General features: G+C 41.8%; 1 protein-coding gene across 10 annotated transcripts in view; it reads left to right on the forward strand.

Annotated features, from left to right (window-relative positions):
- Positions 1-22,263, forward strand: part of TEAD1 (TEA domain transcription factor 1) — a 162,687-nt gene that overhangs the window by 114,831 nt on the left and 25,593 nt on the right. For 3 of the 10 annotated variants that reach the window (XM_061380368.1, XM_061380370.1, XM_061380369.1), the window contains exons 3-10: positions 1,358-1,422; positions 4,223-4,285; positions 4,374-4,436; positions 12,934-12,945; positions 14,150-14,284; positions 14,476-14,522; positions 15,436-15,497; positions 17,515-17,639. In XM_061380368.1, the coding sequence (XP_061236352.1) occupies positions 1,358-1,422; positions 4,223-4,285; positions 4,374-4,436; positions 12,934-12,945; positions 14,150-14,284; positions 14,476-14,522; positions 15,436-15,497; positions 17,515-17,639 (572 nt within the window). The remainder of the gene's footprint in view (positions 1-1,357; positions 1,423-4,222; positions 4,286-4,373; positions 4,437-12,933; positions 12,946-14,149; positions 14,285-14,475; positions 14,523-15,435; positions 15,498-17,514; positions 17,640-22,263) is intronic. The other 7 variants (XM_061380371.1, XM_061380373.1, XM_061380372.1 and 4 more) reach the window with 7 other exon arrangements.

The following is a 22,263-nucleotide window of genomic DNA, read 5'->3' on the forward strand; positions in this document are numbered from 1 at the left end:
ACCTAAGAGACAGGAGCCATGAGACATTTGATAAAAAGGGTATAAAATAAGTCCCAAAGGGAGAGACAGAAGAAAAGAGGAAAATGAAGCTCTAGTTTGACTAGCCATGTTCAGTCTTCCAGTCAAGAAAATGCTGTTTAGACATAGGCAGGCTACTTCAAAACTTATCCGTCTCTCCCCCACAACATCAGACTGAAAGAGTTTGAGTCCCTGGCTGATATAATAACTTTCTGCATTCCACAGCTATGTACTCATCCATTTTAAAATAACCTGGTGGGTGACAAGTTATTTTCTTAACCTCCCTATTTTCAGCTTGCTGCTAGATCAGTTTTCTCATTTTCTACACACAGGCTGCTTATCCCCTGTACTGAATGCAAGTAATTCCATAACTTAGTACTTGTTGAACAAGTATATTTAAGTTATTACAGCTTATGGAGAAGTAACATAATATGCAGTGAAAATAAACAGGGCACCACATAAAGCTATGTCATCTTCCATGTCAGCAATATTTAGGAAGGAAATTATTTGGAAAGAAAACATTAGTTTGTATTAGGTAGCATTATGTGTGACTGAAGAAGAGTCAAATAGCTGTTTTAGAAACTTGGAAATACTATACATTTCCAAGAGAAATAGAGCTCTGAATAACAAACCACCGTGTTGATCAGCCCCACTGCAGCGGGAACTTAGGCACACCACAGGGTAACCACTCTTATGCTTAGAGTTTAAGGGTGTGATTGATAACCTGCTGAACTGAGGCAGTGATTTCTGTCAGTGGAGGCGGCAGAGTGCTTCCCAGGAGTAAGGGCAGATATTGCTGTCCTCCTCATAGAATTAAAACTTAGAGAAAAGCTGACGCAAAACCGTAGCATCTGAGTGATTGGCACTTTAGCTGAAGTGGCACACAACCTTCTTATGAGCAGCAGCTTCTCTCACAGAGGTCCAGTTGGGCAAGGAAGGCAAACACCACTCCATGCAGTCGGGAGCAAAGCCACGGAAGCTCAGACCTTGTATGAGCTCCAGCATGGGGGGTTCTCGAGCAGGAGACCATCCCGGGCACCACCATTGGCCAAGGAGGTTTCCCTCTGCCTGCAAACAGCTGCAGGATTTCATCAGGAAAACACTGAACCCATAGTCCTCTACATAGTTTGTGTGGCACATACAATGTCTGTTAAGGAGAGGGAAAAGAAATACTGGTGACAAATGAGAAATATTGATAAACAGTTTGCAGTGGAAAAGTGGAGTAGGTGTGAGAAAACATAAGCCACATATGCATGGAGCTCGTGTTTAAATGTGGTGTTTTGATGGTGTTTATGTATGTGAAGCTGCTTGTCCCTTATCATGAATTTTTCTGTTTCAGGTAGGAATGAATTGATAGCCAGATACATCAAACTTAGAACAGGGAAGACACGGACCAGGAAGCAGGTAAAATAACCCAGTGGGGAAGTATGCATGTCAGTGAATGACAAAACATGGCATTTCTGGCTGCAGTGGCTGTTTGTGCTTCAGCTCTGATGAGATGATGTATTGACTTCACTGTTCAGATTAAATACATGTTGTTTAGAAAATATTTAAAACTATGGTTTCTTTATGTTGCACATCATTTCAGTGGTGATTTGAGGATGATTTTTTTTATTAACCTATGTATACATGAAGCTATTATCCCCTGTATTTGGGGGAAAAATGACAGAAATTGAAGCAGAAGCATGAAGCATTGTGCCTTATTTCTTTATAAGGACAATTGCAGAATATCATGGTTATTTTAAGATGGTGAATAATGTAACTTATAGAAGTCCAGATAATTTGCCTGTATAATAGAGGTTATGATCCCTGGATATGAGAGGTAAATAAATAAAAAACTATCTAGCAGGGCTGATCATAATCATGCTCTCAGCTCATGGGCAGTACTTGCTACAGGATGAAAAAATAACACAAAAAAATCCCCTAAGAGCCTTCAGGCTCCTGGTCTGTGACCGCCGTAAGATTTCATTCATCAAAGAGTCAGAATAAACCTCTAACCAGTCATAAGGGTTTTTTCTGAGATGATTATTACATAACCATTAACTTATACAACTAAATCCTTTATAATATCCCCGGTGATCAGCAGCCTCACAGAAGGCACACACTCCGTGTAGTTCATGCAGTGGTTACTAAACCTTTACACTGTTTAAAATGCTTCGCAAATCGCAGAGTCCCATCGCTTTCTCTAATGTCAGGTGCAAAATTCCCCTTCTCCCCATCCATATACGTGACAAAGGGGAAGGCAGAGGCTCATACACTTGCATGCTCTATGTGTTTTGTAGTACAGGAAAAGGTGATGCTGAGTCGGCACACACAAAGGTGGCCAGCTGCCAGCGCTCAGATTTAAAGCACTTTGAACTGAGTGATATTTTGCCCTGGGTGGTATCCTTTGTCAGTCAGGAAGAAAACATATGTACCAGGGATGAAAAAATTACAAGAAAGGAAAGAAACTGCAGCAAGTGGAGAAGGAGCAAACTAAAGATTGGCAAAGAAATCTGAGGCAAAAGACAAATTCCCAAGTTCTGCCCTGCTATGCCCATGCGAGCTCCAAGAGTCAGGAGTTACGCTGGGATATTAAAGTTGCATCATGAGTCAAATTGCAGACCTTGGGGCTAAATTCTTGGCCAGCATGTGCTGGTAGAGCTGTGGTGAATCCAAGGAGGCTGTGGTGGCTTACATATGTTCTGCCTCCATACTTGTACAACCCTCCATAGCAATTCATAAATCACTTTAGATCAAGCATTTAGAAAAGTTTGATTGTCATTACTTTTGAGTTTCGACTGAGCAATTAAATGTAACGATTGTGCTTCTTGTTTAACCTTTAACACCACTAATATCCTACTGAAAGCAAAAGAAATGAATGTGTGAAAACTTCATCTACATGTTTGACTACATTATTGCTTAGTAAGCAATAGTATAACTGAATTACTGCAAACCGTTTCCTGTGCTGCTTCCTGAAGAAGTCTGAAGGTGGCCTTGAGGGGCTGTGTTCATTTATGCATTACTGTTTGTTTCCCTACTAAAAATACAGGCTTTTTGTTCCTATTGTCATGGAATATCCTTCTAGAGGGAGGAAATCAAGCTTTGTTTCTCCTTTTCTTTTGCTTTATTCTTTCCCAGACAGGACCTATAACTAACTTAGGAAAAATATGCAACATCTGATATGGTATGCCTTGGGTCAAACAAGAGTAAGAGATTTCTCTTTAGCAGTTGTTACCATCACTGCAGGTTTTAAACCTTCACACACAGGGCTGTAGGATGCTGACTGCTGCTGGGCAATGCTTGCAGAAGCATCATTAAACCCTTGTCATCAATAGAATGGATTTCAGTATGTGTCTGAGTAATCAGAAATGTGAATTTGGGTCCAGACCCTTAGCTGCACAGAAAACACGAGGCAATGGCCAATAACTGGTCTTGTGCAGGACTGGGTTTACATAGGTTTATTACCAAGATGTAATGATAATGAGACAAACCTGGACATCATTCAAGCTGATGTCAGTTACTGGTCCCCATTCACATGTGTGTTTTGTGGGCAGACTTGATGCTGAGGTTACTAAGGAAGCCAGCACAGGTTCAGGGACCTATGTTGTGTCAATATTTTATCATTTGTACCAGAATTTAAAAGCATTTCAAGTGGGGTCAAAATACAGCCTGAGGCTCCTCACTGGAGCTGCAGAACACAATAAATAATGAATAAAACTTCTTGGTGCCAAGCTATGTCTCAAGCCTAGTGGCAAATTGTCAGAGAGGGCATCTGCATCCCCTGCAGAGGGGGTAGAAATCCTGTGAGCTCCCTGCATGAAATTGCAGAGCCTGACCATGGATGGGATTGGTACCAAAGCACATGGGCTGTTTCCAACTGTGAACTGTCTTCTATCTCGTAGCTGAATGCACAACCTGGTGGAGTATGCTTTGGGGTTTTTTTACTCTTTTTTTCCCCTTAATCAAGTCATTGCAGTGATGACCTGTATTGTTAAGCCTCGGTGCTAAGAGCTTGGTATCTGGCTGGGAATGTGGTATCTTTAACAGCAGAGCTTACTGAAGATGCAAATAACTTCCTCTCTTCAGAAAAGTTTTGTGGGTTCTTTTTGGTTTGGTTTGGTTTGTTTTTTTTTTTTTTTTAAGTAGACGTTTTAAATTTGATTTGCTTTTTGTTTTTCTTTTGTTTGTTGTTTTTTTCCCCCTATAAACCTGAACAATGTAGGTGTCTAGTCACATACAGGTCTTAGCAAGAAAGAAAGTTCGAGAAATTCAAGCCGCCATTAAGGTACGTTTGGCTTGCCCAGTTGTAGGGGGCTTTTCATCTCCATGGTTACAGGCTTTTCCTTTGTTTCCTCCCTTCCCCTACCCTGCAGGTGTCTAGTCACATTCAGGTTCTTGCCAGAAGGAAATCTCGTGATTTTCATTCCAAGCTGAAGGTATGCGCTTTTCTGCTTTTGGGCTTGTGGTTGCTATGCCTGTCCCTTCCTCCTCCCCGCGGTGATGGGTGAGCGCCTGGTGCTGCTGTGCCTGTAACCTCGTTTTCCTGCATGTGGTAGCTGTCTGCGTCTCTTTGTGTTTAATCTCCAGTTTCTGCACTAGCATCCACATTACAAACATTGTTTTAACACTGTCCAAATGCAAAGTGCACTACTCTTTGTAACAGCTCAGCACCTAAACCTGATTTTTAACCTATTAGTCTATTTCATTTCTATTTTTAACAGTTGAGTGCTAGAAGTGTATTTAAATACATGGGGGTTTTATACAGTCGTGTAGGCACTTTTTCTTTTTTGCTTTTTCCAGAGGGGGAATTGGGGTAATTGTTTTCCATTCCCAAATGTTTTTTGTCTGTGCTTTTGAAATGCTATCAAGAATACTTAAAATAGATTGTTTATTCCAAGTGCCAGAGAGCACAGCTCATCAAGATTGCTCAAACTGTAAGGTGTTCCTAGAGTATAATCTAGTATCACCTCCAGTTACGTGCTATTTACAAGATTCCCTGAAATTACTTTTTTTTAAGTAAAATATTGACATTTAATCTTTGGAGAGCCTTAGTCAGAGTCCTGTTCAGGGAATATTAAGTATGTTTGCTTAATCTGACATGATGAATTGTACATGTCCCTGTTTTCCCTGCTTTCCGGAAAGAAAAATATATTCTAAGGCTAAAAAGAAACTCTTGGAAATGCTTAATAGGGGTTTCTTGGATTGCTTGTTTTTTTCAAGATTTCCAGCGGAGATTCTGGGACCTTTTTTGTTTTGTTTTCACATTATTTCAAAGTAAAAGAGGGGGTTTTGCAGATTTTGCTGTTGATTTTTTCCCCTTTTTAATAGCAAGCAAAGGAACTTGTAAATCTTTTACTTCCCTCCCTTTTTCTTTTTTGTCGATTCCCCACACTCCTCCCCCAAAGATGAGAACAAGTCACGTTTTTGTTCTAGCTTAAAAGCAAAATATTTCAGAAAGTAATTTCACAATACTAAGCGGTGAGCACTGCAGATGCTTACCAGGATCCTGGAACTGCAGCGTACAAATAACAGCCTGGCTTTGTAACAGGCCTCCTTGACAGAAGCACTGGGTTTTTCATCCGCAGTGGGCAGCATGCTGGCAAGCTTGTATGGCTGTTGGTGGCTGGCTTTTTAGCTGCACTGGCTGAGCAGTTGGGGTTCGTATAGAACAACTAAGACAACTTAAACATACTGCTTTTTAACCAGGGGTGCAATAATACAGAGATATGTGGCATTTTAAGCTTAAGTTGTCAATTCTTGATGCCTAAAATTAAGTAAATAGGTGGCCTTACTTTCAGAGGTGCTCAGCACCAGCAGCTCTCAGAGAGTTCTATAGGACTGGTGAGCACTCAAGGCTACGCAAATCAGGAAGCCCACTTTAATACCAAAAACCAGGCCTAGGAGCCTAACAGAAGTATTGGACTTACAGTTCTAAAATATTTTCCTTTCTGGATGTCCAAAACAGCTTAAAATATGAAGATGCTTACAAAGCAAAAAAAAATATTTAAATACTGCACCTGCTATCTGATTTTTGTTGAAGCTTTCCAAAGAAAAAAGAAGTTAGCTAAACCCTAATAGTATTGGAGACCTCTAGCCTCAATGCCATTTGCAGTAAAGAGGGATTTTTTCATTTTAAGGAGTCACCTCAAGAAGGAAAGATCTATTAGGGTAACAAAACACTTCGTAAGGGCTTCAGACCTTGCTTCCTCTTCACACCCATCAGCGGGGAGCTGCTGTTTTGGTGCAATGAATTAATTGCTTCAGGAAGAGTCTCCCATCTCCACACCCCTCATATTCTGTGGGGGCATTTGATTCGACTCTACAACTACACGGTGAGGATGGAGTACACACTGGTGACAAGGTTTGTCAGCCTCTGGCCTTGCCACCTTCCAGGCATCACTGATGGCAACAGCTGTCCCAGCCCTTCCCCAACTTGTCTTGCTGGCCAGTTACCAGCTCCTCCTGCCCCTGCTCCTGCCCAGGTACTCATTCTGACCTCAGGACTTAGCTCCCCAGGAGCCCTGTCACAGCCTTGGTGACTCCTCCATGGACCCCAACCTGAGGGGTGACCAGAAAGGGCAGGGGAGCCAGTCTTTCCCCATCCATCTCCCTCTTCCTTTTCTTGCCGTTCTTAATGAATGAGGTGCCATGGCATGACATCTGCCCTCTTGAACAGGACCCTTCCAGAGAAATTGCAGCATCCCACAGACCTCATTATCCCCCCACAGAAGAGATGAAACTTTGATGCAAGAAGGTGCTGTAAGGGAGCTGCCTTTATGAGAAAGAGAGCCCTCACTTTTTCTGCTGGAGAGCTGCAGTTACTCCCTGGAAGTGGGAAAAGCTGCTGAATTTGGACCTGAGATGGAACATCATTCCTCCAGATATTTTGTTAGTGTTCTTGCCTGGTTTTCTTGTTATTTCTGTATTTAAACATCTGTATGGGCCAGTGTCCTTTGAAAACTGTCTGACAGGGATATCACTGATGTGAAAGGAAGACAAGGTGAAAACATCTATGAGTGCCAACTGTTTCAGCGGGGGTCATTTTGGCAGCAGCCTGGACTCCCACATCAACCTCCTCAGGAAGATGATAGAGCCTAATTTTTCTGGAGGGGGTGCAGTCCAGAAATGCTTCCTCTTGAAGGGATGACCAACAGGAAGATACCCAAGGGAAGCACTGCTTCCAACCCAGGCCAATCTCCTCCTTTTAACAATGAGCTGACACTTGCAATTACTCTCTAAAAGCTGTGATTGGTGGCATACAGGGGAGCAGTTGCTACTTAAAAAAAACCCATGCATCTGATGTCCAGTTCCCTACCTACAGTGTGAGTTGCAAGCATTCTGTAGGTTAATGAAGAGATCCTTCATACCACTTCACAGCTATATGTTCAGTCAGCTCTGACCTGAGGACATCTCCCATGTTTCTTTCTCTTTGCCACCAGACATCCTCCCTGCGCACCTCCCATGCATTCCTGAGGTCAGGTATTGCAGAGAAGCTGATTGCTCCTTGTGTGCCAGTGGTGCTTTAGCTGAGCTAATCACAGGCAGAGTCTTGAGGATAGCAGGGGTATGGCATGGAGGCTCCTGTCCCCCATCTGACATCTGTTGCTGGTGGTTTTCTTCATAATGCCTTTTCTTACCAATCTTTTGGGATGCGGCCAATCTGTCCTGTTGACGGATCCTTATGTTCCTGGTCTCTTAGTCTGAGGAAGAGTATAACAATTACTCTTGTTCCCCAAGTATCTGCTGAGTTTATTTGATACCAAGAGATCTTTCTCTTTTGCCTTGGTCTGAATCCTGCTCATGGCAAGAGGAGTACTTGGGTGAATCTTCTTGTGTTTTCTTCTGCAAAACCCAGATGGATGGAAGGATTTCAGAGCTATCTGAAATATTCTATTAGATAGAATATTACTGAAGCTTACCTAGTAGATTGAAATCTCACCTGCATGCCATAAAGTCTGCATGGTCCAACAAAGTCTGTTTTCTTTGATGCCTGCAGTCACTCTGGATGAACGGATCCGTAGCCTGCAAGAAAGTGAAGATTTGCCTGTAAATGCTATTGCAACGTTTCAAGACCACCAGTAGAGAATGTCCCATAAGCCCTTCCAGGGATGTTGTACTTTTTCTTTTTTTTTCCTTATTTCAGGAAAACACACCTGTTTTAGAGATTTTAATCTATTAAAATCTTCCTGAAGTTAGAGGAATTTCATCTCATGAAAATGGAGAAGCTGAGATAAAGCTGTCCTTGGAGACAGATCTGAAAGGCGGCTCCTCTTCATGGCATTTCCTTTCATGCAGAGGCTGGAAGAAGCAAAGCAGAATTTTTACACTCTAATGTGTTTCTGTGTCAAATACACCAGTCCATAGTGTTAGGTTGCAACATTTCCAATCTTTGCACTCTCAGGGAGCCAAAGTCACCTCTGTCCATTCAGGAGAAAAGATGGATTGGAAGCTGAGCATAAATAGAGAGTAAAGGTCTTCACAGCAGGTTATACATCTATCTTAGACTTCCATTTCAGATATTTTTTCACAGTGCAAGATTAATTAGACACAGACAAAAAGAAACATTAAAATACCTCCAGTTCATATGTATTACATGTTTAAAATCCATTATTCTACATTCTGCATTGAGGGATAAAAAGAAAATATTGTTGTCAATTATAAAATGCTAAAGATAGCTCTATACTTTTTAAATGAACAATGATAAAAGCCTTGAAATATTCCCTTTGATGTGAATGGAGTCTTCAGCATTTTGAAATACAATAAGATGGATTAATTGCTACTCATTAGGCAGCAAGTTGGGACAGCTTTGAATGCACATTCTCTTCTTGGCATTAGCGATTGCCTGGCTGAAATAGCCAGCTTTTGTATTTACTCCTGTCTTCTCTAATAATAAGCAAATTGGAGATCAGGGCTAGAAACACTGAAGTGCTCTCTATCTTTTGTCCAGAACAATTGTATATTGTCGTGATTTGTTTATCTTTTTTGAGCTACAGCTAATTATTGCAAAGTTTATTTGAATCAGTACGAGATCTGAGCAGAAATAACATCTGCAAAATTGCTTATTAGGAACCTGGTTTATGTGTTAGCATTACTGTAATATCCATTTTGTAAGCAAACTGTTGTTTCTTCTCTTATGTCTTTTTATTATTATTATTATTTTATTTTTCCTTACAAGAAAAGTTTTGTATTTTAAATATTAGTATGGGTATTAGGGTTTCTTGAATTAATACTGTGTTCTGTTTTGCTTACTTTTCCTCATACTCTGATTTTTTTCTCCCAAAGCCATAGATAACATGGTATTCAAAGCCCCATTTATCATTCCAGGACAATAGTTTTTATTTTTTGCTGTAGAACTTGTTTGAACTGATTGAATTATTCATCTGTTTATGTTGGATTAAAAGAAAGTCAAGCACAAATGCTTTTGTGCTTGTCATGTAGAACTCTTGTTTCATGTGGGGCTTTTATAGATATTAAGATTAATAATTGGATGATGCTGGGGAATTATGATTATCTAATATAGCTCTGTATTTTGCATTTCAAAACTAATGGGTGAAAAGTAAACCTCAAGGGCCTGATTCATTAAAAGTTATATAGTCTCCTTGCATTAGATTCTTAGCACTTCCACTCTTCCAAAAACAAAGTGCTTGCAACTGCAGCCAGAAGCAGTTGGCTAAAACGTGAGGCAGATCCTGATCTCCATTACAGTGGTGGCATTTTAGGGGTTTAGTGGAACTAGACCAGATTTCCACTCATTGTACTCTAAATCTACTTCAGTAATGTTCATTACTAATTATGTACCACAGTACAGAAGGACTGCTGCCTTCCCTTCCCCTTCTAAAAGAGAAGGCAGCAGTCTAAGAGTGCAGTCTGTTACCGACAACAGTGTCATTCCTGGGCAGCAGCAATCCCTTCAGACCTCATAAATAAAGTAGGGTCAAGCCAGGCCAGGGCCAGATGGGACCTATCCAAGGAATACGTTAAGCTCCAGCAGCATTTAGTGATTCAGTAGGAGATAGTGTCCCCTCAGGCCTCTGCCGAACCTCAGCATGGGACTGTGCATCACCCTGGGCCAAACTCTTTATTTTACATACAGCAGTGTAAACCTCATTGACCCAAAAGTATTTATTCCAGCTTGACATAGCAGCACAAGTGAGAGCAAAACCAAACCCTTTTGTCTTGGACAAGACAGGAAACCAAAGTCTTAACTATTTGCAGTCATTAAAAATCCCACAACGTTCCTGTTTAGAGTAGGGGTGTTAACCCATTTGTCCTGGCAAAATTCCAATCTGGGTAATTACCGTAATCTGCCTGTTTAAATTACCCCTGCCGTTTTAATTGGATATATGACTTCTCTAGCTGCCTAAACTGTGATGTAATACCATTGTGTGTTATTAATCAGTTACCAAGTTTCATCCCAGAAGTGGCTGTATTGCAGTGATAGGTAGAAAGACTCATTTCCTCCTGGTTACAAGCATTCTCCATTACAGCATAAAAAACCTCCAACATATACTTGGGTTTTTAAGTGGCAGACAAGCTAGTATTTCAGTTTAAATAAACAGCTTTAAAATGTGGTTTTCCCATTTGTTTTTGAAGACTATGAAGTCTGCCTGATTATACAAGCACAGGCCACCACCTTGCAGCTCTCCAAAATGTTCCTGCAGCAAAAGGTACTCTTTTGGCAGTGGAAGTCAGGGCCTCCTATGTATTTCTATTTGATTTTGAATTGCATTTCTTTCATGTTTGAATGTAAAGATGCAGTTATTTTGAAAAAAAAAGGATCTTCCAACCATGGAGAGGTTCCTAAGTCTACAAAAGGTGAAACTTCCTGTTGATGTGTGTTGGCCTGAGGCTGTTGGTGTCCGGTGGAGCTGGTAGATTGCCACCATTGAGAAACTTTGTAGGAGTTGTTGAAATTCCTCAAGACTAGCCCAGCTGGAAGGGCTGTATTTCTGAGCTGGCATCCCAAACACTTTTGCTTTCTCTCTATCCTCCTGCTAATGTAATTGGTCAAAGTGGATGAGATGAATAGCCACCGCAAAATGCAGAACATTCTAGGGTGAAAGCAGCAGTTGGCAAGAAGGAAGGCACATCCTTTCTCATGTCATGAAGCAAAAGATGTTTTCTGCCTCCAAAAATCCCAGTCCCTTTTCCTAAAACTCTGGATCATCAGGCTCAGTGCCAATGGCAGCTGAGAGCTCCACAGGACAGTCTCAGTGTCCCTCCTTCTGTGAGCACAACGGGTCTTCTTGAAGGAAGTGTAAGTTTTGGGAAATTTTTCCATAGTTCATTTTTCCTTAGTTAATCGGGGATTTACCTGCCCTAATGGTTGCCATGGCGTGCTCAGGTTCCTGTTCTAGTCCTTGGACAGGGATAACATTACAGAAAGTAACACACTCGTTGGTTTTGATACCTGGTAAGCAAGAAATAGTTTGTCTCCTCCTCCAGTACGTGCTTACTGCACTAGCAATAGCAGGGGGTTAGCCAGCTGCCTTAGATTGGAGACTTCAGATGCCTGAAGTGAGGCAAGATGAACTATGCCATAGACATATCATTTACGCTGGGCTCATGCAACTCCCAGGTGTGGGCTTTTATATCCCTAACAAAGCTTTTATTTTCCTGTTCTTCTTTAGTTTAGAGCCACCTAATAGCAGCCATTATATCAACAGAACAGTATGAGTCTGGGAACATGACAGGAGCACAGGAGCTGGGCTTTCCTTTGGTGGCACTGGCATGGCTGGCTGAAGTCAGGAGGCAGTGCAGGAGGGGAGGCTGTAGTGCCACAACAGGTCTGGAGAAACAAGGTAGTCATGAAAGCAGCACTCAGTTTTGGAGGTTATTAGAACCCAAAGGCACACATCTCTTGAATCATACATTCCAAGCACAGCATATTGGTCCTCTTTATGTTCAGTTTTGTCATGATTCAGTAAACTGCAGGTGAGACTTGCACGGTTTGGCATTTCCAAGCCAGCTCACCTAAAAAAAGAAAGGGGGAAGAAGAACAAAAGTCCTCTAGTGTTGCTTAAGGACAACTCCTCATGTTCATGTTTTCATGGTGGATGGTCCTTCTCACTATGCAGGAGAGCAGAGGTGTTGGCTTTCTGGATAGCTGTGTGAATGTCAGGACAGTGCCACTTCACACCCACCAAAGTATTTTATAGCCCAGTGATCTGCAGGCACCCAAAGGCAGCCAGTATAACGTGCCATGCACAAACCTCCCAAATACACCCGGGGCAGTGGTAAGTGCCCATAGCTGGCAGAGCCAGAGCTGACTTCCAGCTCTTACCCAACGAACTGGTTGTGTTTATACGGGAAAGCTACAAGTTGGAGAAACCAAGTTTTGTTCGTGCGTTGATGGGTAATGTGTCCCCCTGCCCACCGCACAGCCACAGGGGAGAAGCTGCTTTGTCGGTGCACTGTCATCTGCGGCGAGGCAGTCCCCATGAGGCAGGTCATAAAGCAGTGCCCGGTGCCGCTGTGCTGGAGGCAGCGCGGGTGAGTCCGCAGGTGTTAATGCTTCTGCAGGCAGCGGGTTGCACTTCAGGCTCACATCCTGCGCAGTGCAGAGGGGGACTGTGCTGGAGCAGCTACTCCCCTGCTCCACCTGCCGCTCTCCCGGGCTGCATCCCACAGGGGCTCCTTGCAACGGCTTAGGGAAACAAGCTCAGCAAAAACCCCCTTCACTCTCTCTCTGCAGCTGTCACAGAGGGAGGTGGTGTTATTTCTCCCCAGTGTTGTTAGGGGTTTCTAATCCTTTTTATTTGTTTTCCTTTTAATGAATCAGTCCCTAGGTGAAAATAATGCATTTGTTTAAAGCTAATATTGGATGTTGAGCAAAACGCTCTTCCTTTTGTCTCTTGCTATTTTGTTCATATTTTGCTAAGAGTCTGCTCTTCTACACAAGCATTTTAATAAACTGTTTGTTGTTGTATCCAGGTAACAAGCATGGTAAGTATTTTAACTAAACCAAGTATTATGTACCTTAGCTGTGCTTGGCAGAATTTTTGGCTAGCTTTTCCTGTACTTTCAGCCTGTGCTGTTTCTAAAGGAGCTATTCAAAGGAAGAAACTGCTCACCTATAGTACTACTATAAACAAGCTTTAGAGGGAGCATATGTGCAAAGTCATATATCATATATAAGAGCATGCATCTCTTGCCAGCATGCTTGCTACTTTGCTTGTAAAATAAAACAAGAAAACAAACAAACAAACAAACAAAATCCTTGCCTAATACTGCTTGTGTTCCTTCATTCTAAGCCACATACTTAAATATTAGCACTTATTAATACAGTAGTTCTGGATGAGGAGCCCCACTTTACCACATAGTGACAGTCTGTTGTTTACTTATTTTACCTGACCTAAGATATCCACTTAGTTAACACTGTCGCATTAAGAGGATTTCCTTTTCTATTCTGTGATCACATGTATTTGGCAGTGTCTAGGACTCCAAGTGCTGCTCTAAAACAAGTAATCGATAACAACTCATCTTCTCCTAAAATTGTTTCTGTATGCTTGAAAACAGCAGAAGTTTCATAGCTGATTGTTTTCTTTGGGAACACTGTAAACTAGTAAAATTCCACAATTGGAGGTTTAAAATATTAATTACATTTTTGTGATATATCATTTAAAATACTTGTTGTAAAACGGAATCCAAAATGTTTCTAAATCCGTAAGCATGAAGAAAGATCTGTCGTTGCGAGTCAGTCGCAGTTCTGTGTTCTCATTTTACAGTGTAATACAAAAGGCAAACTTCTCTTAGATCTAAATGACAGAGCGCCAGTCTCGGTGCTCCCTGTCCTGCAGGCAGAGCCTTACCAGCATTCTGTGTTTAGTTCAGCCTGATTTAAAATCAGCAGAATTTGCCCAGATAAACAAGTGGGCAGGCAATAGTTTGCTCTCCCAGAGCTTTCTGCTTGTTGGCAGAGCAGACTGAGAATTCAGGTCCACCATGCATGTCTGAGAGGAGGTTTTGCCTTCAGGTAGTTTGAGTGTTAGCCTCTGTGCTGTATTTTTTTTTTTTCCTGCATGGTTTGCTATTTTTGCATTTTCTGTGTGGCTTTTTAAGTTTTTAGTTATGTGCTTGTAGCTGCAGTTATTTAACATCATTTGTTGTGCCAAATGTTTTAAGACTCCATGTAATTGTCATATTAAAGGATCAGACAGCAAAGGACAAAGCACTCCAGCACATGGCAGCAATGTCATCAGCTCAGATAGTCTCAGCTACTGCTATTCACAACAAGCTGGGCCTGCCAGGAATTCCCCGTCCTACATTTCCTGGGGCACCTGGGGTAAGTTGTTAGCTGAGTCCCAAAAACTCCCTGTATTCTCTAACAATGTGCAGTAGAAAATTAAGGCTGAATGAATGGATTAATACTTTTCACTTGTGTTTGCAAAAGGAATCATGCTTGTTCAGAAATAGCCAAAGTCTTTCAACAAAGAAAACAATTGTGGGTCTGTTTGTTTGTTTTTCCTCTTCCAGTTTTGGCCGGGTATGATTCAAACAGGGCAGCCTGGATCCTCACAAGAGTAAGTCTGAAAATTAAAATATCCTTCTATTTGCAGCGTGGGGCTGGCTTGTGCACTTCACTGCCAGGGGATAGCAATGAGGCAAGAGCTAGCAAATTTTTCCAAAGAGGAGGAAAAGATAGTTGTAGGGAAAGGAAGAACCTTTACAGTGATCTGAACTCACATTCAGAAGGTTAGAAGGGATCTTAGATTTCAAAGCTGCAGCTGAATACCTAACGGGCATGCTTCTTTTTCTCCCATTCCATGCTGACATGTGATGATAATACCAGGGAAGCAGTTGGTTAGGTTTTGTCTGTGGATAAGTTTCCAGCACATATACTTCCACCCTGTTTTAAATGTATAAGCAGTACTGGAGGCAGGGGGCACATGCTTTTCTGCAGGGCAGGAGATGGCTGCATGAGGCCCATTAGTGGGGTTACTACCCTTTGGCATGATGGTAGCAGCACCATGTGGAGAAGGAAGCCTTTGCCACTCTGTCAGGTGTTAAGTTTTCTGCCTTGAGGTGATCTCTGGAGCAGTGTTTCCCAGCCTTATTTTTCAGCTTCTCCTTACATTATTCCTTTGAAGCCCATGGAAGTCTTTGTGCCCCTGTAGTTTAATGTCCTCTGGATTTATTAGGAGTCAAAACAATCGTCATCCATGTCTGCTGCACACTTGCAACGGGTGGGTCAGGTTTCCTGCTGCGTGACTGAGTGCAGATGAACTCCTCGCTTTAAGATGTTGGGTGTAATTCTCCCCCTCCTCCTCTCTCTCTCTTGCCTTTTTACTGTCTGTTAAATACGCTATGCAAGGAAGAGATATATATGTTTGTGGGTAAAGGTCATTAATCATGTATTTTCTTATACAATGTGACTCTAATGGAGTTTACTGTGGATGGCATGGTGTATGATTTTTATGTAACTCTTTATTCCAGCGTAAAGCCATTCGTTCAGCAGGCCTATCCTATACAGCCATCAGTCACAGCTCCCATTTCAGGTAATTCTTCCATTTATACTCTCCTTTAAAAAGACTTGATTGTGTACTGAATGCGAGGTATTAATTCTTCCACTACTCCACGTCTAACATTCCCTGTAGCCAGATCAAACACCAGTTCCAGTGTCCTATTAGCTGATTATACCTGGGGGAAAATCACTGTTTTTTTGGGGTTTGTTTTTTGGTTTGGGGTTGGGTTGTTTTTACATTTTGATAGCAAACACTAATCATATGCAAGGAGTTGTGATACTTGATCTTCAGCCAGCATTGTACGTGATAGGTAAATCGTATATGATAGGTAAATGCTTTGTAAAAAATGAGTAATAGGATGCATCTTTCTTTTTTTGATAACTAAATCTCGTTTCCACCTGTAATGAAAATAACCTTTAATTTATTTTAAACTGAGGCTAAAAATTCTTCCAAAACTATGTATGTTTAGACTTAAGTGTAAAACATCTTTTTGTATTTGGTCGCTGATAACTCCTCCCCCTCCTGAAGGTCCTACTCTGTCTGGTACGACTTTGATAAGTACCTAATGTTTATTCTGACTTCCATTGCTCAAATTGATCAAGCCCTTCCCATGGCTACTTCCCTGCTCCTTTTCCCAAGTTGGTTTCATGGCTAATTTCAGAACAGATCATTATTTCTTTGCAGATGATAACTAATTTTATGTCTCTCTTGCCAAATGACACCATACTTCTGGCTCCTTGAACTGCCATTTTCTGACTCTTACCCAGTGTTTTTATGATTTTCTAACTTGCTGCCGTTTAATCTTTAAAACTAAGGCTATCTTTCTGCATCCTTGACTATTTCCTTTTTCTTGATACTCATAATTTATAACATTGATTTCTAAGACAGGCATTTTGAATCATCTTCTTTTATTCTTCCCTATTGTCTCTCAGAATAGGATTATTAGTATTTCTAAATCAGTCAACACTTATGCATGGGCTTTTGCTTCATTTGAAGTTCTGTTCATGTCTAACCAGTCACATTTGTAATTCCCTTTTATACAAGCCTCACATCTTCATTGCCTGAATTTGAGGTTTGTGGTCAGGTACCATGCCCCTATCTCAGGATATGGACACACATTACTTCTGACTTCTCCCTTGTTCTCAGCCTAGTTTGGGATTAACTTTGTTTTCTAACCTTTGGTGCCTCTCCCCTGCCATCCCTTGCACCCACATCATTCATCCTTGCACCTGCATCAAACCCGCATCAGTTTTGCCTTTTCCCTTCTTCCTTTACTGTTTTGTTTCCTTCTCATCTAATTTTCCATGATAAGGAGCAAGAGATAGCACTTATTCCTTCTCTTGAGGTGAATAGAGATGGTGGTTAACAGCCCTTCTCTCTCTAGATCATGTCATTCCCTCTTTATTATCAATTTAAAACCGTCTTTTTCTTTTTAGGGTATGATTCAGCTCTCTACAGTAATTATTTATTATTATCTGTAATAATGCTCCCTAAGAGCTCCAAAAGAAGGCAAAGACCCAATGTGCCAATACATAGTAAGAGACAGTCCCTATCTTGGAAGCCTTATACTCTAAATAGAAGGGAATTGAGAGTGACAGAAGAAATAAGCAAAAAGAGAGGTGATTTACTTGTAACATGTGGCACATTAAGAGCCAGAGATGGAGGCCACTTCTCTTTACTCCCAAGGCAGCAACATCTCCTGTGAGTCTTGCTGCCAGTTTCCAAGGAAGGGTCAGCTGTAAGTCTACATGAAGTCTATATAAATCTCTATAATCTACTATATAATTCAAACAAAAATTTCGCAGTAGGTTACAAGAAAACAAAGAAACAGATCTTTTACTTGCACCATTATTAGTTTGCTGGGGTGAGACCTCTTTTTCCACATACTGTTCTGTGTTTTTCCAATTTTAACTTGTTCTGAATTCATTACTTGCTAAAATTAATATAAACATCCATAAATATAAACATGCAGAATTCCTGATTATATTTAATTCAGAAAAAATAAACTGAGGATTGTCAACTTCTTCATGAAAATGTTCCTCTATTTTAGGATTTGAGCCTACATCAGCTCCAGCTCCCTCAGTCCCTGCATGGCAGGGCCGATCAATTGGTACGACCAAGCTCAGGCTGGTGGAGTTTTCGGCTTTCCTTGAACAGCAGAGGGACCCTGAATCAGTAAGTGGTGTCCGTGTGTCTGCTGACCTTCAGCTTTTCTCTACTGCTCCCCACCCTCTGAGGATGCTTTCCAGGGTTAAGCCAGATGGTATACTCTATCAACATTTTTTAGTTGAGGTTACCTATCTAAATGTTCAATCATTCAGTCTCCCTTCATTTTTCATTGTGTCTTAGTGTCCACTCCAAGGTTAGGATTTTATTATTTTTTTATTTTTAGGAAGTTTTTTGCTTTGTTTCTATTTTCAGTCTGCACACTGTACCTTCAAGGATAGTTTATGAAGTTGGTTGTAATGTTTCATTTACTCCAGTGAGCTTTGAACCTTCATATATTAATCATTATATATTTGCCCAGAACATTTGTTAGTAGCCTAGCACTGTTTTTACTTCATTACAAATAAACCAGAAGAGCTTCTTTTGGCTCAAAGCTGAGAATTTTTTACTGAGATAATTTCTGAAAAGCAAATACTGTCATGAATGGAGATATCAATGAGCCATTCTTGTTCAGATTCCTGGTAAAATGAAGTAGCTTGGAGCAGAGAGCAGCTATCACTTGTTCTTTATAATTCAGCACTGGAAACCATAGCATTTATGGGCTCTGGCCAGGGGTGTTATCCAGGGAGTGTTTACTCTGTGTAATGGAGGTTGGAGACATAGCCCAGAAACCTTACAACAGAGGAATGCTCCTGGCAGGGAAACATCCCAGTGAAAACATACCCTATCTCAGCTATTCATATACTAAGTATGTGGCAGTGTGTTGGTTTGCTAAATGTCACGTTTTGCCAGGTTGAATTAACTTTGAGGGAGGAAATGTTTGGCAGCAGGTACAGTTAACTGAGCACTAACCTGGCTATTAGATTCTGCATGGTTTCCCTGGAATCCCTTTGCTTTCCTCTAACCCTGATTCCCAGGCTCTCCAGCAGTCCTGGCTCTAGTGGGCTAAAGCTTCATCTTAAGTGTCCTCTACACTAATCCACAGCTGGAATGCCTTCTCCAGCCCCAGCCCTGAGTTCATCCAGACAGTGGTTTGTATTTCCAACACAGAAACACAACATCCAGGGTTTCTCACCGGGCAGCTGCATCCATACACAACTTTTGGAGTCCTTGGCTTGCTGATCCAGTGTAATGTGTCCTGCTGATTTATGGGCTCTGCCATATCCAGATTGCTGCACACCAGGATGTTATGTGTGTGCCTTGAGGTTACCGGGAAAACAGGATGTGGCCATGTAAAGCTCAGCTTTACTGTGTTGCTTTATGAATGATATGGCATGTGAGTGTATTTTGATTTTCTGTTTTGTTAGTATGCCACCTAATTATCCTTGTTCAATAGGATTTTATAACACAAAACTATTTGCAAAACCCATGGGCTTATATGGTGCAGAGCCTTTGTGTAACTGCATGGCTTTACATAAAAGAGAGTGAATGAGTTCAGCAACTAAGTAACTTCTATGCCTTTTCCTCTAAGTCTCTCAAGAACGCTGGTAACAGACAACATGTGGTTGCCGGTCACACTGCGGGTGCCTGACATGAAACCAGATGAGTGATGTGAATACATTTGCAATGTGACTGACAGAACAAAACTGAGGAGATGCAGCTTTGGCAGGATCCAGAGCTGCGGGTCCCGCTCTGCCGTGGTGGCAGGGCTTGGAGCAGGTTGTGCTCACACACGGCGTGTGGGCTCGCAGCCTGAGGACGTGTTGGGGCTCTCGTTTTTCAGGCAGGTGCAGGCTCTGGGGAATGCAACGCATCCACTTGCAGAGGAAGAGTGGAGGCCTGAACAGAAACACAGCTACTCAGGGCTGCCCCATAAATACTGTCAGGACTCTTTTAGAGCAAACTAATATTATTTGGAATTCCTGAGGGTGCAGTGAGGCCCACCAGAGCTTGTCCCAGCTTGCAAGCGTACTGCTGAGAAACCAGCCTTTTAGATGCAGAGCACTTATGCAGGAGGTTTACTAGAGAAGCAAGAGCATCAAACTACCCAGACTTGTTTTTTAGAACAAGTTGCTCATGCACTGTAACATTGCAAAAATGAGACACAAAGGAAAGTCAGTTCCCAGTCATGCGTTTATCCCAAATTAGATTGCTCTTTACACCCATGCTGCAAATGCCATGGGGCAGGGGTGTGCGAGGGCTGTGAGGAGACAGCCTGGACGCAGCAGGCAGGTGCTGTGGGGAGCTGAGGGATGAGCCCCCATGGGCAGCATATCACCACCACTGCCCAGGAACGGGGAGGCAGGAGAAGGGGAAGCATTGCTTAGATCTAAGTAAGTAAATTTGATGATTTGGATCTTAAAGCAAGGGTGTAGAACAGTACGAAAAGTCCTCCTTGGCGAGGGCCAATCCCCAGCCTCATTTAGTGCTGTTGAAAATGTGAATTCTGCCCATAGTTTTGTACACCTTTGTGTTGCTGCAATGTCTTTGTTGCAGATACGGCTTGTGCAGTGTAGAAAAGATAGAGTTCTACTACTTTTTAAATAACAAAATCAGCAAGCCAGGCAAGATAACATGTTTTGCACAATGTGCACATGAAGTTATGTAGGCCTGTGATGTGACTGCAGCATCTCCTGTATGCCAATATAGGTATGTGCTGCTATGCGAGAGCCATGTAAGAGTTCTTACGTATCTTCTGAAAAGAGAGAGTTACAGGTTCATGACACCTCTGACTTTTTACATAAAATGACATAAAGTATTATTTTGATCAAGGGTGTTTCCAACATTTTATTTAAAGAAAGGTGACCCTTCCTCCCTCTCTCCCCCAGCCCCAAACCAGGCCAGAAAGCCTCATAGTAGTGGGGCAAATAGACCAATACCACCTTAAAATGCAACCTGGAGGTTTGCTGAGAAAGGCTTCTTTGACATGGTACCTGAGGCCAGGATCTGATGATCGTGGGAGGCCGCTTGAAGTCTTGAAGCAATTAGAAATTCAGGTCTGTCTGCCCATGGTAACTCACAGCACCTTCAATGGGGCTGTGCACGGGCACAGAGGTGAACCCACAGGGAATTATTCACTGTTAAACATTTCTGGGGTTCTTCCAATGGCAATTGGTTTGTAAAAGTACAAAAGCCCCTCCGTGTCAGGCAGTTATGTTAATTCAGAGTGGGCATTCTAGTGAGTCGGAAATGTGCTCCTTAGAGCCCTGCCACTTGTGGAGGGCTATTGACTTCTTTCCCGTCTAACCACAAACTTGTTGTCTTTACAAAAGAAAAGATTATAGCAAGGAAACAATAAGCAGCCTGTACTGTAACTCTGCATGGCAGGAGATAGACTGGGAGACAAGATGGCACAGTTGCAAAACCTTGGAATCCTGACTCTGCCATCCAGGATGGATAAAATTGCTTCTCCTTTTACATGAAAATCAATTCAGTTTTCAAATGTCAAGCTGCATTTTCCTTTTGTGGCATTTTGTGGTCAAGTACAATTCCTAAATGGTGCAGAGAAGCTGTCCACGTAGGTGCAAGCACCAGCATTTCAGTTACCTTTTTGCTTACCCTATATGCCTATATTGCTGCTTTCAAGACAGGTTTTCCTTAATGGAGGCTTTCCATCTTTACTGCAGTGGTTCTGTGAAAGCTCAGGACAAATGCTTAAACCAAGTAATCCCATGTTCCCTAACAAATATAAACTGAGTATGCAAGCAGATGAGAAGGGATCTAGGCAATTGACTGTTACACAAGTAGCTATAAAATGCGAAGACTCTAACTCTGAAATGATGATAATTCCAATTGTCTTATTGTATGGATGTTCAAGATGCCTTTTCAATAAGGGAAAAACCCTGTCACCACCCAACAAAAACAGTCATTTCTTCTCTTCCTCTTCGAGGTTTCTCACTCTTGCTGCCACATCCATTTTAAGTGCAAGCACTTCAGACAGCTTTACACCTAAAATATCTATATAGGGCTACAAAGACCATGTCTGATGGGCATCTTCAGTATTAATCCACCTATCTAAAGCATCCGATTGTGTTAGGTCCAAATTTCAAAATGTATTTTAGAAAGTGGTGAAGAAATAAAATATTCTTTATGTTTTAATTCAGGTTTTATTGTTGTTGTAAAAGGGCTTTGCGAGCCCAGGGAGAATTGTGCCTGAGAACCAGAAAGTGAAAGCAATTGCTCAAGGGCCATAAAACCAGCCTGCTGTCATTAGCCAAATGCAGTAAAATTCACCAAAGTTAATCAAACCACCTAAGTGATGAAAAATAGATTATATCCTTTCAAAAGAAGCCTTCCGTCTTTGAACAGTATCCATTGTTACAAACATCTTTTATCCTTTCTGTATTCCCTGTTAACAGTATGAAAAGCAGTTCAGCATTTTGGTCGTAAGGAAGCCTTCAGTTTAGCATCTTTGTAATGTGAAAGGACAAGGAAGCAAACCCACATTAGGATGAACATCTTGGAGTGGCAGACCGTCTGAATGCAAGGGTCATTTATTTTGCAGTGCTGGAGAGCGACCGGCCCTGGGAAGCTAATGTCCTCCTCTGTAAAGTGGTCATACTCAGGTGTCTGTAGTTACAGGTGCCAAGAAATGACTTCAAGGGGGTCCAGTATTGACACAGGCTCCAATCTTGGAATCGCAGCAGAGCTCCTGACCAGCCATGTTCCTGGGGACCCCCACGGAGATGTGGCA

The sequence above is a fragment of the Neopsephotus bourkii genome, unplaced genomic scaffold, assembly GCF_033783945.1.
Source record: "Neopsephotus bourkii isolate Nb327-2 ecotype Australia unplaced genomic scaffold, CSIRO-AGI_Nbou_v1 NB_1792, whole genome shotgun sequence".
Taxonomy (NCBI): domain Eukaryota; kingdom Metazoa; phylum Chordata; class Aves; order Psittaciformes; family Psittacidae; genus Neopsephotus; species Neopsephotus bourkii.